At 31.7% G+C, this 14,411-nt stretch overlaps 1 protein-coding gene across 1 annotated transcript; it reads right to left on the minus strand.

Moving 5' to 3' along the window:
- Positions 1-358: 358 nt before the first annotated feature.
- Positions 359-4,724, minus strand: LOC105151253 (endocuticle structural glycoprotein SgAbd-2). The gene is made up of 4 exons (XM_011064856.2): positions 4,605-4,724; positions 3,357-3,499; positions 2,282-2,429; positions 359-868 (listed from the first exon to the last, which is right to left on the minus strand). Exons 1-4 carry the CDS (start codon positions 4,707-4,709, stop codon positions 620-622), a joined length of 645 nt encoding a protein of 214 aa, XP_011063158.1. The 5' UTR covers positions 4,710-4,724; the 3' UTR covers positions 359-619.
- Positions 4,725-14,411: the final 9,687 nt, after the last annotated feature.

Below are 14,411 nucleotides of genomic sequence, written 5' to 3' on the forward strand. Positions count from 1 at the left end.
GTGTATAAAAAAGTGATCACAGTAGCGCATGTTCATATTGCAGTGTTGTGTGACTATGACATATTTTCTAATCTGAATAGTTATGAACTTTAATGATTAATATCTTATTAGTTCGCGAGGCAGAGCGACCCTTTTTTCTGCCAAATTCTTTCCTTTTTTTGCAAAAACGCGTCGAATAAGCCTAAAGACGTGATCAGAGTAGAGATTGAGATTGAATTGAAATTTAACCAATCAAAGCAAAATTCACTAAATTTGAGATCGAACTTTTTCTTTTCTGATTGGTTAAACGCCTTAATTGTATTGATTTTTGAGATTCCAAACTGTATAATTATCAGAAAAAAATTCAAAGACAAAAGCATTATGTATATATATATATATATATTGATTTATTGCATAACGGCAGTTATATTTTTTAATAAGAATCGATCGAAGAACTGTTTTGTTATCCACCATACTGTATCCTATGTACACGTTCACTTCGCATTAGAGGCTGGGGAGAAGAAAAAAATGACTCAACACATATCGATATTTAGCTGACCCTCCCTCCAGAGGATTCGCTGAACAGGCTGGATTGTGTCGTGGGTGTATCATGGAGGATTTTGCAGATCATATGATGAAATTAAAATTTTCGAAATGAATTGGCATTGTATGTTGATCCACTGTTGAATCTCTGCTGGAAGGGTTGCCGGTCGTACTCATCATCGGGCCTAGATGGATTTGCTGCGAGCGCTCTTCTAATGGCTTCTGGGATAGGGGGCGGCGTAGGAATGTGGGCACCTTCAGCATGAAAACCGTTTTCATCAGCTGTATATTGGATGGTAATGGGGGTCCCGTCGGGTGCATGGTATGAAAAACTGCCTTGGACCACCTATATAAATTGATTAACAAATACATATGATATAATTAGAGCTTGAGAAAAACAAATTTTATACTTTGATTGTAATTGATTATAAAGTTTGTTGGGACATTTAGGTAGCATTTTTTATAAATTTGAAAAAATTAAGCAATCAAATCTATTCTTAAGCGTAATTTACATGAGGTGACTTTTATTCGCTAAAAGCCGCTGTAGTGATGTCATAGTGAATTCGCAACTAAAAATTTTTTCTAGAATTTGTTCTTATTAACATATATCGTGGCGAATATCGCTTTCAACACTTGTCGCTAACTTGTCGCTAGCTTCTTGTTACTTTTCCAAAGCGAATTTTTAAGTCGTCAGCGTGAAAAGACGACTTTTTCACATTTGCTTAATCACTAGCGACTACTCGATGCTGCGACTTCAAAATTTTAGTCGTTAGCGAATAAAACAATCGTGTAGAAGAAGCTTTCATTAGCGAATTCGCTGACGAATTAAGAAACTTGTTTCAAGCGCATAGCAGCAGAGTCGAGAGAATTCGCTGGCGAATTAATGACGTCACCAGACCACGTAGCTTCTAGCGAATAAAAATCGCCTCATGTAAATTACGTTTTAAAAAACGTAACTAGATTAACTGTTGCGTGAGTGATCAACTCTTTAATTAACGAATAAAGAATAACAAAAAAATGAAATTTTTGTCAGTAAAAATATAATTAACAAAGAATTATCCAAAATAAGTATTAAAAATAATAAATAGCAAATAATAAATATATGTTAAAAATAATAATAGCAGAATTGATTAAAACTATTCAAGAAGAAAAGAAGTACTGATTAAAATTATAATATTCAGAAATGAGATTTGCATATTACATAATACGCATATGAAATTACTAATTTCCATTAATGATGTAATATCCGTCACATCTAGGATATATAAAGGCGTTTAAGTTATTTCTAGATGAACATAAAATTTTTCCAAAATAAAATTAAAAAAAAATTCTTATATATATTTTTGTATAAATATTAATTCTTAATAAGTTTTATTAATAAGTTTCTATTTAAGTACCTCAACCATGTTAAGTCTTTATGTGATAGTTTATACTATTATAATAATAACTCTGAATTTAGTTGTTAATAATTATGTTAACGTTGACTAATATTATTAAGTAGATTATAATAAATAACACAACATAATAATTATATTTAGTTAATACAATGTAATTAATAAAGTTATACAAATGTAATTAATTATAAAAAAACTACTAATAGAATTTTAATTAAATTAAACCTCCAATTTAATTTTTTATAAATTTTGATAAAACCATAAAGGAATCAAGTTTCTTTTTGACTTTGCAAACCATTGAATCTTTGTAAAGCTAAATCAGATGTATTAAATATATTCGAAATAATACAGGATGATTTTTTTACCTCCGTTTGACCTTGAGGCCCGACTTGAGGGTATCCACTTTCGGAGACTGAAATTCCATTCTCTGTTTCATAATTGAAAGAGTAAGATCCATCGGGCGATGTATCCTTGTGCTGACTTCGAATACCTATAAACGGCTTTGCAGGAGACCTATAGTCAAAAAATCGAAACTATTTCGCATAGCCTTGAATTTTAAATGATTTCATTTATAATATAAAAGCCATTTTTATTTTATTTATTTAATCTGTATTTGTGCTTATTATACCAGTACTAAACAGTTATTAATCCAGGAAACGGAAACCGTAATAAAAAATATTAAAGATCAATTTTAATCTTTAAATAATAACTTTTAATGATATTTTCATAAGAAATATAGAAAAATTGTAAAATTTACTATTTGCACAATTATTTATTTCAGATTCATCAATTCTTTTGTGATTAACGAAATATGTTTCATCATAATCTTATAGTTTTAAAATTACTTTTATGAACACACTCACACACACACACACACACACACACATACACACACACACACAGTGTTTCAGATCTAACATACCACCCTAATAGCAGATTCTTGAAATTATTTTGAGACTAAAATTCTAATATTAAAATGTGAAGATTATAATAGTTTTTGAATTATAATCATTTAAAACTAGCAAATTATATCTAAAATTTCGTGTTCAGATATGGTACAACGCAAAGTTCTAAAAGTAAAAGCTAATAGTTACTTTTTATTATTTATCGATATTACGTAGGCAAAAATAAAATTACTGATATTTCTAATTCTTGATATTTATTGTATTAAAAAAATATTTAACCTAGGCATTTTTATGATATTAAATTTTTGTCTCAAAATGACTTCATGAATCTACCATTACAGGTGGTACGTTAGATTTGAAACACTCTGTATATAATTTTGTAAATTATATTAATTTTTTATAATTCTTTAGCGAAAATTTATATATGTACGATAATGTGTAATATAGTTCAAACAATTAAATTTTCGACAGTGTTATTGTAAAAGGATTTAGACTTCAACAGATTGCTATATACAGATTTATACAGATTTCATACGTGTATTGCGTATTGTATTGTGGTTGCGGCTGTGGCTGCGGTTGATAGGGCCTCGGTGTTGCTCTATACGCATTTTGACTGGGAAAGCCGCGAAACGATCCAAATTGTCCAAAAACACAGCCAAAGATTGCAAAGGCCAAAATCTGTAACCATAATGTTTTTATCTGACACATCGACACACAAAAATATTAAAAAATGTTTTATATTTATTATTTACATCTAAAATAATATTTATAAAATAATAAGCACTATTTTATTAAAAAATTAAATATTTCATAATATTTTATAGGGTAACTATCCCTATTAGTGTGCCTTTAAACCAATTTGCTTATTATGCTGAATAATTATTAAATATTTTGTATTTGCTTCAAATCAATATTTCAACTATTTTTTTTTAATAATATTTCTTTAATCTTTAAAAATATTAATATTTTATAATATTTTTGATAAAAATAAAAAGCACGTTTTTGTCCCTATTAGTGAGTCCTCCAAGCGACAATGGCCTTATTAATATATCTTCAATTTGTGTGCCTATTCGTATTTAAACTCATTGAAAATATAGTTACTAAAATATATAATAAATATAAGCTAATTGTTTAAGTTAATATTACATAAATCATTATTTCAATTATATTTATTTCAATATACACGATGTTCTTAGCTCCAATACAGGGCACACTAATAGAAACAAGCTTAAAATCTTGCGCACAAGCACACTAATAGAGACAGACACAGTAATAGAGACAGTTATCCTAAATGTAAAAATATATTTTTCATACACACATATTAATACGTTTGTTAAGTTACAAATTAAAATATATCGATCATAGTTGTTTTAATTTTTTAATTCGACATACTTATATACAGAAACTCGTGTATTCGCGGTATATTTTTCTTATCGTTATTAAAATTTCAAGGTATCACATTCCTCAATATTTGTTCAACCCGTTATTTAAAGGCTAAATAGAAATTCCACGCGTTCTACGTCCTCCCATTTGAATTACCGTCAATTGCAGGATGTTTCGTTATTGGAGTACGATCCTTGTGCAACACAATCGGAATCGCGATTTAGCAGAGAAAAGATGTACTTTTCATCCACCAATACGTCCACCGATTATCGCACATATAAATAAAAAAAAAAAAAATAAACTAAAAAGACGAAGAAAACACAAAAAGCGAACGCGATCGCGGGAGGAAAACGATCGATATCCAAAAGATCGCTAGTGGTCTCGACGAGACATCACTCACTAGATACTGCATGATGACGACGACGATTGTTGGCAGTTTGTTTACGGCTTTGTCGATTTGAACGAGATCGAATCTGTGATCCTGTGCCGCAAGCACCACCGTCATTTATATGAAGACACCCAAGAGGCTCTTCCCTTCCCATTCTCCGATTTCTGTGTAGAATTGCTCGTTCACTCGTTCGCTCGTTCGCTCGTTCGCTCGTTCGCTCGTGCTCGAGAGAGGAGCATTCTCCTCCATCGAAGATCCCTCGTCGTCCTGCTTACATCCTCGCCCCACCTCGCAACCCCAAATGTACGACCTAGCGCGTCCATTGCAATCCAACAGCCGGCAAACTACTCGTGATCGAACAGGTTGTCGACGTGCCACTGCCAATCGTTCGACATGACGAACAAATTCATCAGTCAACCAATTAATTATTAGCATACACATGTATGTATTCGTGAATGTCCACACCAGTTACTGTTTTCGTTTAATAGAATCAACTACGTTAACGTAAGTATCATCATTGTCGCTGCGAGAGATGTGGGTGTCATTGTATGTAACATGATAGTATTGATAAATATGTAGTAATATGTAGTTTCGTACTGTTATAATTGTAAAGTTCGTACTTTATTCTTGAGTAAAATATGAATCTTCATTTATCAGCGATAAATGTTTAAATGTTTTGTTAAAACAAGTAATATTTTTATATCCGAGCCTTTCAATATAACTCCTAGTAACTTTCCTTTAACAAAAACGTCATATATGCAAGTGGAACTCCAATAAATTAGGCGTGGTGATTATATTGTATCTATTTTTGTTAAAAGAGGATATAGAGACGATCAAATTCACGTTAAATTTTTCGTTACTAATCGTGCGAAAATATTATGTAAGACCTGTAAATAATGCACAGAACATTCGCTTTTGTAAACGTAAAAGGAATATAAGCGGGAGCAGCATTTTCTCCCGATCATATCGAGTCCCAATAAATTTAAATGTTATGCCGCTCATAATAATCATAACATTGTGCGCATTTATATGCATATATGTATGTGTGTAAATCCCACACGGCCGCGGACAACATCGACCGACAATGTTAGATACGATAAGTATCAATTCGAAACCACTGAATAGGCGCGACGTAATTGGCAGCGATGATTTCATTTTTTAAGTATCTGTCACGTAGCTTTCGCGAGATCCCAAATATGTAATTGTATTATCATGTCATGTGCATTACCCTCCGTTAATTTCAAAACAATTACATAATAAACGTATCCACCTGTCAATTCGTGCATACGTTTATGATCCGCCATCGGTGTCTGCATGTACACGCCGCCGCATGTGGCAATGCAACTGCAAAATGGACAAATCAGAAACAATGCACCATAGGATACTCATTCATGCACCTGATTTCGTGTATTGGAAGCGTTATGTAATGTCGGTTATACACCGATATGCCTCGCGAGAAATTGATGCGCTCAGATTTTGCTTGCAACCTTGAGAATTCATTTTTTTTCTTTACATATAAATTCTTTCATTCAAGAGTTCAAGAGAAAGAAACAATAGAGCACTTTGCATGGACAATCGGCTGTTATGAATACACACACTGTAATAATAACTTCATTAAAAAATAGTTATGCGGAGAAGTATAAATTACCAATAAATAGCTCTATATCAAAAAATGTTGTATCCATACGTTAAAAATTAAATAATGCACATTTATTAATTATTTTCCTTAATTACACATTAATTGATAAATTTATTATGCACTATGTATACGCAGAATATAATCTCTTTTAACATCTATTCGGCTCTCTATTATTATTACAAATCATTTATTTTTTACGGGAGCTTCTCATCTTTTCTGTATTCCGTCGAAATTCCAGCGCGTAATTCCTCACGAGGTGTGATCACTCCCAGAACAGGATAAACGCTTCCATCCATGCAGAGATTGCGGTGTACGCATGCATAATCGCTCGCGAAGTTGTAATATCCTCTAGGGACTGCAATCCGCGATTCGACTCGATGCACACGCGATTCGCCAGCAAGCGAATCGATGCAGACACAAGTCAAATCGCTGTGCTGAAGTTGATGCGATATGTGATATTGACGCCAACGTTTATCCGCGGTAATGTGCAATATCAGCTGTGATGCTCACGGAAAACAGCTATTCATCTTTTTCCATAGATGATTATTATTTAGCGAATCGATTGAAGTACATCGTTACTTATCGATTTGTCCTATCGGTGAGTCTAAACGGAAGTAAATGTCAATTTATATTTATATCATGGCTAAGATTTCTTGCAGTCGAATATAAAAGTACATTTACCGTACTTGGCATTGACATTATGAGATATTAATTCAGAAAATGGTATGCGTGTTACTTGCAACGCCGTTACTTTTTATCATTACTTTATTGTAATGACAATTTGATAATGACGTTGCTAATTTTTTATGACGGTAATAGTGATACCAGAGTTAGAAAAATCAAATATTACTTCTATCGGATCAGAGAAGTTACTCATTATTGAAAAAAAAAACTTTTTATTTGTAACTACTTTTTATTTGTAATTACTTTTATTCGTTACTTGTAATGGAAAAAGTAATTCATTGATGTGCGTTACAAGTTACTTTTTTCAGTAAATAACGTGTAATGGTAACAAGTTACTTTTTAAAATGATTATTTTTGATCTTAGCGCAACCTCATCGTCTAGTTAATTACATATCCACATAAAATAAAAAAAGTGTCATGTCCGACGGACTAGACCAATGTATTCTTATGTATTTTGTAGCCTCTGAAACCGAATATAATCTCAGAATTATGCCTCCAGGTTAAGGTTTTTTCTAACCTCAAAAAATTGCCAAATTTCCCTTAAAATTACACTATTTAACCCGGGATCTTCGTCTAACTTAACATCGAAAATATTATGTTAATTTTTGTTACGTATTTTAAAGTGCTGAAGTAATAAATAGACTCTCAAACCCAAAGCTTCAAGCCCACGAAACCCGGAAGAGAGAGAGTTAATAACTTTTCCTGATGTTCAAATAAAGGATCTTATATCTTGCTCTTGTTATAGTATACTTTCTTGTTCTGAAAACATTTTTATAATGGCATTCTCTTTCGTTTTGTTCCTATTCTTGGTAAATCTTCTTTCAATAATCAGCGGTAACTAGCCATCATATTTACATCCCGTTTTCCTCGATGCCCATCGCTCCATGTCTTTTATAACTTAATGAAATCGTGAGTACTTTGAAATATACGTAAGAAAAACCCGTAACATTTAATTTCGATGTTAAGTCAAAGAAAGATTCCGAACTTAATAGTGGACGTTTAGAGGATGTTTGATATTTTTTTTGAGATTAGAAAAAACTCTGATCTGATGGCGCAATTCTGATGAGGTCACATTCGGTATTTTAGAGCCTCAAAATACATTGGGATACATGGATCTAGTTTCTTGGACATGGCACTTTTTTATGTGGCTATATTATCATTATAGTCATAAAAATTGCAATGTCATTATCAAATTGTTAGTATAAAAAGTAACGATAAAAGTAACAGCATAGTAACTTTTCCATTTCCTACATTACTGATCCATATTATATGTAACAAAATCGAAACTCTTATCGACCAAAATAATATCCAATACTTCAATGTATATATGTATACAGTAAATGCATTTCCTTTTTTTGGACAGTTTGCTGTATACATGCTCGTAATAGTCGTAATTTGTTCGATTATTCATATACGGATATGATTCTTTATGGGAAGGATTTAAAATATTTGATCTTTATTGGTTAAGATATCTAATCTTCAAGTGAATTAGATATTGAATAAATCTATTGAATATGATTATAGTTAAAATTTGTTGTCATTAGCGCAATTTATGTTTCTGCAGACAAGCATTCACTTTCTCGGTTGTATCTTTTAAATAATTCCATACTTCCATATAAATATAAATGGTAAGTCAACATCAAATTTACTAGCTCATTTTGTCGCCGCACTCGCAAAGTACGTGTGTACACAAAGCCAAGTTAATTTTAACGTTCATCAACTTTTGCGCAATACGTAATATATAAGTAAGTAGAAAAGGGATAGCGAATCTAGGAATCTGAGATTATGTAGTCGGTAATTCTATCCAGTTCTGAAAGCTAGGAACGATACTAAGTGTTGTGTATGTTGCAAAGTAACATGCGCACACAAGGTAAACTGTTCTCCTCTCGAGTTTAATACACGTTAAACTTGGTACTTAATAAGCGATTTCCCTGGTCGAATACTGTACGGTACGCCGGTAATATGTGCGAGTGCACATATTGTAGTAAATAACACATTGAAACCTGCAAAATGCCGTCAAGTAAGTGGTATTCACAATTTTCATTAAGCGCTCGCTGCTGGAGTAGCGTCTCTCTAGCTATCTTTCGTTGTAAATGTACATCTACTGCATTGCATATCTTAGAGTCCGCAAAATCATAAACTTGTACATACGTTCCCGTCGTACACACGGCGATTAATACTAGCTGGAACGTCTCCAGCACTCTATCGCGAACATTGATTTATTGGGCGTTAAAATCTCTCGTATCTGTCATTTGTCACTATTATATAGCGGGAATATTATTCCCTTCGGACATTATTATCTTTACGTTATTCAATCTAATGCTTTAGGATAGCAGTTACGGATATTACGAGTTTATTTCACGGTGCATTATAAAGTAAGCTATTTAATTTGACCTAACATTATTTAAGATACGCAATTACTTAAATTGTAAAAGATACAATTAAGAAAATAAATGCATGTCTGTTGAAAGATAAAATTGTTCCAATCAAAAATTGTAACTATAATCATATTTATTTCATTATAATAATATTTATTCAATATTTAATTCACTTGAAGAAAATTAAATATCTTAACCTCCCAATAAAGAATCTACATCTGAATATATGCATATATGAATAATCGAATAAATTACGAGCGTGTATAATAAACAACGAATTCTCCACGGAAAGAAAAAATACATTCATTATATACATATATACATCGAGAAATATTAAATTTTGATTATTATACACTTTATCGATATATGAGAGTTCGATTTTGTTATAATATATGAGGATCAATTAATGCAGGGAATAAAAGAGTTATTATGTCGTTATTTTTACCGTGTGATTACTTTTATACTAATAATTTAATAATGACATTGCAATTTTTTATGATTGTAATGATAATTAACTAAATGCTGAAGTTGCGTTAAAGTTGAAAAAGTCACTTTGGAAGTAACTTATCATCATTACGTATTCTATTTATTAAAAAAAGAGTAATAAGTATCTAGTAACGCATTGACGAGTTACTTTTTCCGTTATAAACGAATAAAAGTAATTACAATTACAAACAAAACTTTTTTCAGTAATAAGTACGACTTTTAAATTATCCTGTATCAATAGTAAAATAGCGATGTCAAAGACACGTAATTGACTATTATTATGTAGGCCACTCGAGTTACCTGTCTATTCTTGCTATTATTACGTCCAATTAATCACGAATAATATTTTTCAAGATTCAACAATTCGTCTTTTAAATATAAACTCGCTAGACATTTAATAGGTTTTAGAATCCGCAATAATAGAATCAATTTTAAAATAATAAACAGCACATCTTTCTATTCTTTTTAAAAACTTATACTTCCAATACGAGTATAATCTTTTGTTACCGAGAATAATATAGGTAAAAAAATACATTTTAAAAAACATCTGTTTAAAGTAACAAAAGAATTTTTACTGTCATACATAAAAAAATAGATACAAATCTGAAAATAATTATGTTGAACTATAACTATATAAAAAAGATGTTCAAATATGATGATAATTATACTATAAAAAGTTTTAACATTCTAGAAATCAACTTGAACATCCAATTAAAATTATTTAGATGATCTAATATCATTATTTTCAGATCTGCATATAAATTTTTAGATATTTTAGCAAATTCGTTCTTTTCGTATGTAAGGAAATTAAATTAACCGATAAATCTTGCTATTTCCATAACAAAAATTAATAAATTAGGAATTTGTTATTAAATAATAATATGAATCGAAATTTCAAAATAAAACTAAATTTACGTCGTGCAAATTGTGCGGCAGTAGCTGACGAGTCGAACGATTCAGCTTGACCGCGGAGGCGGTGCAACAGGGCAATTTCAACAACCGACGAAGGATTGCAAGGCTTGGAATCGGTTTGCATAATTCTCAGATGGGAGGATACTAGCTTGGGAGGACCCCGAAGGTATGCGCTTTCTTGAACACGCGCACGAGAGTCTTTGTATACCTCGCCGTATGATGACGAAGCATACTTAAGTCGACGTGGTTAATAAAACTAGAAAGGTCAGATAGGAGTTCAAGTGGGTCTCGTACACTTCGAGACGAGCAGGTCTCGGATCTAGAGCTATCCTGGATGAGATTTGTTGATGAGAAAGAGGTCTTCCTCTTATCAATACCTCGATTCCGGTCGATTGAGTGCTTGGCTTTCGGCAACGCTGAAAATTTGCTGTTGCATTTCATTGTTGGTTTTGATCCGTTTCTGACTCGTAATTTCATTCATCTACTGCACTTGTCATATATTTCGCAACCCATGTCTTCCGAATAAGTTAAATTTATGAGATAAAAGTAGGGGGCGGGGAAGCAGAGAGAGAGAGAGAGAGAGAGAGAGAGAGAGAGAGAGAGAGAGAAAGAGATGAGTTGATTGCATTTAAAGGTCAGTTGATTGACGACTACTTCCTCTCTCTTAATAAACTTTCTCCTTCAGGATTTCGTTCCCGCTACGCACTATTATTAATTATTGGAAATTTTTGGAATTTGAAACAGACGATATTAACATGTCAATTTCTTAATTCTCTTCCAAAGACTTCTTACACTTCATTAACGCTTTTACTTCTACGAAATTTTGATAATCTCGTAATCACGTAGGATGCGACAAATAAAATTTTCGTGAATTTTTAATATTCTCATATGTAATGCACGTGATCTTTTGCTATAAATCTTCGTCCTTTCTCTTATCGATCATGTCTTATTGTGTTTAATACAATTAAATCTATCTCCTGTTTTACATGCTTTTCCTTTGCTCCGTTTTTTCACCATCACAAAAATCTTTCAAGGTCTCCGACGATCAGCATGAAGAGTGAAGTCGCATCTATTTGTCGAAGAGCATAATACATTATATGTCGATGATGTCATAATATGACTACGAAGATATAGTTATGATCGTGGGCACATTACGATGTGCTTATTAGGGATCGTTCCTCTATCGCGTTTATACCCGGATCAATCCTACGAGCGCGCGAACGAATTGAGAGGAGTTGTCGCTGGCATGCGAAGCGTCTCGTTTCTTCAATGTGCCATGCCCTTCTTTTCTTTCCGTTATAGATGACGAGCGGAGAAAGGAATTTATACCGGGAGACTCTGTCATTGCGTAGATTCATCTATCATGAGGATCCTGTGACCACGATTGAAAAAACATTTTAAACATTTTTCCTTTGCGATATTTGCTATTAATTTTCTGCTTTTCGTTTTTGTGTGTTTTTCGTTTTTAAATGTTTACTAATGTGTCACTCTTTATTTATTTTTTTTATTCATCATGATTTTAATTATAAAAATGGCAGCAAAATAAAAGAACTTTGATATATATATTGATTAACCATTACATGGTGAGAGTTTCTTCCATTATGTATCGAAACAGAATTATACAAATATAAGAGCAATTACGAAAATGAAGTGAAAAGTAAATGCTTGCGGAGCATATATCTAGTAAAATATTTATAATCTTATGATTAACAACTAAAAAAAAATTAAACTAAAAAATTGAAATAGGTTACAAATCGAAATATTTTGAAGACGGTTCTATTATTGAGAATACCATATAATTAGTTTCATTGATGCGTAAATCTAACAAGAAAAGTGTCTTTTACGTCCTCTTCGAATTTTAATCAAATTTGGTACAAACGTTTATTATCAAAAATGAAAATATGTAAAACATTTCGTCGGAAGTCCTATATGAGTTATGAAGATAAAGGACGAGGAAATTTTGTGTGAAAATAATGAAAATAATACAAACGCTCAAAACATGACCATTTGTGTAGCATTTTATTGAAAAATGACACCACTTAAGTACAAATATGAAGACTATTGAATGATTGAAACAAAATACATATGTGCAATAAGCACAGCGAAAAAAATTAATATTAGAAAAGTGGGATAAGACGGACCTCTTAAGTCGGAAAATGGTTACATTATTTTTATTAACGACAAAAATAAATGAAATGTAATAGAAAGAAACTTTAAAATGTTTCATTATAAATCATAATGATATGGGTATATTCATGAAATTACACTAATACAAATGTTTCCTTTACATATGAGCAATGAAGTTCGTGGCTAACGAAATTAAAAAATAAATGATTTAACTGAAAATTAAGTTACAGTAGTTACTTAAATGTAATAAACGTATACATTAAATTTCAAGAAAAATACATGAAATTTTATGTACATATACAAATGTATATATACAAACATGCTTTTCAGTTATAAATACATTAAATTTAATGTAATGTCATGAAATTAAATTCAAATTGTGTAATTTGAAAATATATTAAATTTCATGAAATTTTCAACAGTGTAATATATATAGTATAAATGTGATACACTTGTATTAAACGTACTCTAACAGTACATTGAGAGACTGAGAATAATCTGAGATTATCACAAAAGTATAATAATTTTGATAATCTCAGAACAATCTCAAATATATTATGATTGACATGATACGTTCTGCGAATAATCTAAATTCTAATATCCGTGGTACCATCTCCTATAGAATTTCTTCGCAAATGTCTAGTTTCAGGGCAATCTTCAGAAATAGATTAGGTTACTCTGATAACAAAATGTTAGCAATTTGGAAGCAGCACGCTCCATCAGATTTTTACTAAAACCATAGCCATCTATGTCCGCATTTGGCTATGGATTTGTCGACAAAACCTGTTGACAGGTTATGCCAGCAAATTGATGGCAGAAACCGAGCAGAGTGTGCTCGAATCAGATTCTGCTCTCAATCTGCCGTCAAGTTATGCAAGATTTTTCTCGGTTTCTGCTACTAATCTGCTGGCATAGCATGTCTAGCAGGCTTTGTTATATTTCTGGCAGCAATTTGCTGACAATGTCAGATAATACAAATTCTATATATAATTTGGTGCCTTTCTGCAATCAAAAATTGGTAACAGACTCTATTCAAAATCTGTCTCCGCAGGCTTTGTTATCAGGGTTATTAATGTGCCATCTTTTTTATTAATTGATTTTTATTGCAATTTTTATTATAGCTAAAGCACGCATCAAGGTGATCATAGATATAAACAATGATTCAATTGTCTGAGAAAAAATTTTTTATACATAATTATATAAAATTATATAAAATTATATATAAAATATGTCCATATATAGTATAATATTTTATCCCAGGCGTTGCTTCCCGAACGAACTCCGGTACTGTATACTTAGGGTGTGGTCCACGTTACAAATGCTTCGAATCTTTTAATTGATCAATCGGAAGAAAGAACTTTACTAATGCTAATTGACAAAAAAAATGCTTTGTAGTATCAAATAGACCGTAGTCAGAGTGTATAACATTGTGGATCTTCGGTGACAGGGTAATTTCCGGATATAAACCTGCACTGGACAGAGTTATGAATCAGAGTCTAAGAATCATCCTGTTGCCCGTGGATCCATAAAATGTTGCACACTCTGTATATTATACCAGGATGCATTCGGGAAGCAACGAAATTATGTATATTT

This window comes from Acromyrmex echinatior, chromosome 15 (genome assembly GCF_024713525.1).
Source record: "Acromyrmex echinatior isolate Ae372 chromosome 15, ASM2471352v2, whole genome shotgun sequence".
In the NCBI taxonomy this organism is placed as follows: domain Eukaryota; kingdom Metazoa; phylum Arthropoda; class Insecta; order Hymenoptera; family Formicidae; genus Acromyrmex; species Acromyrmex echinatior.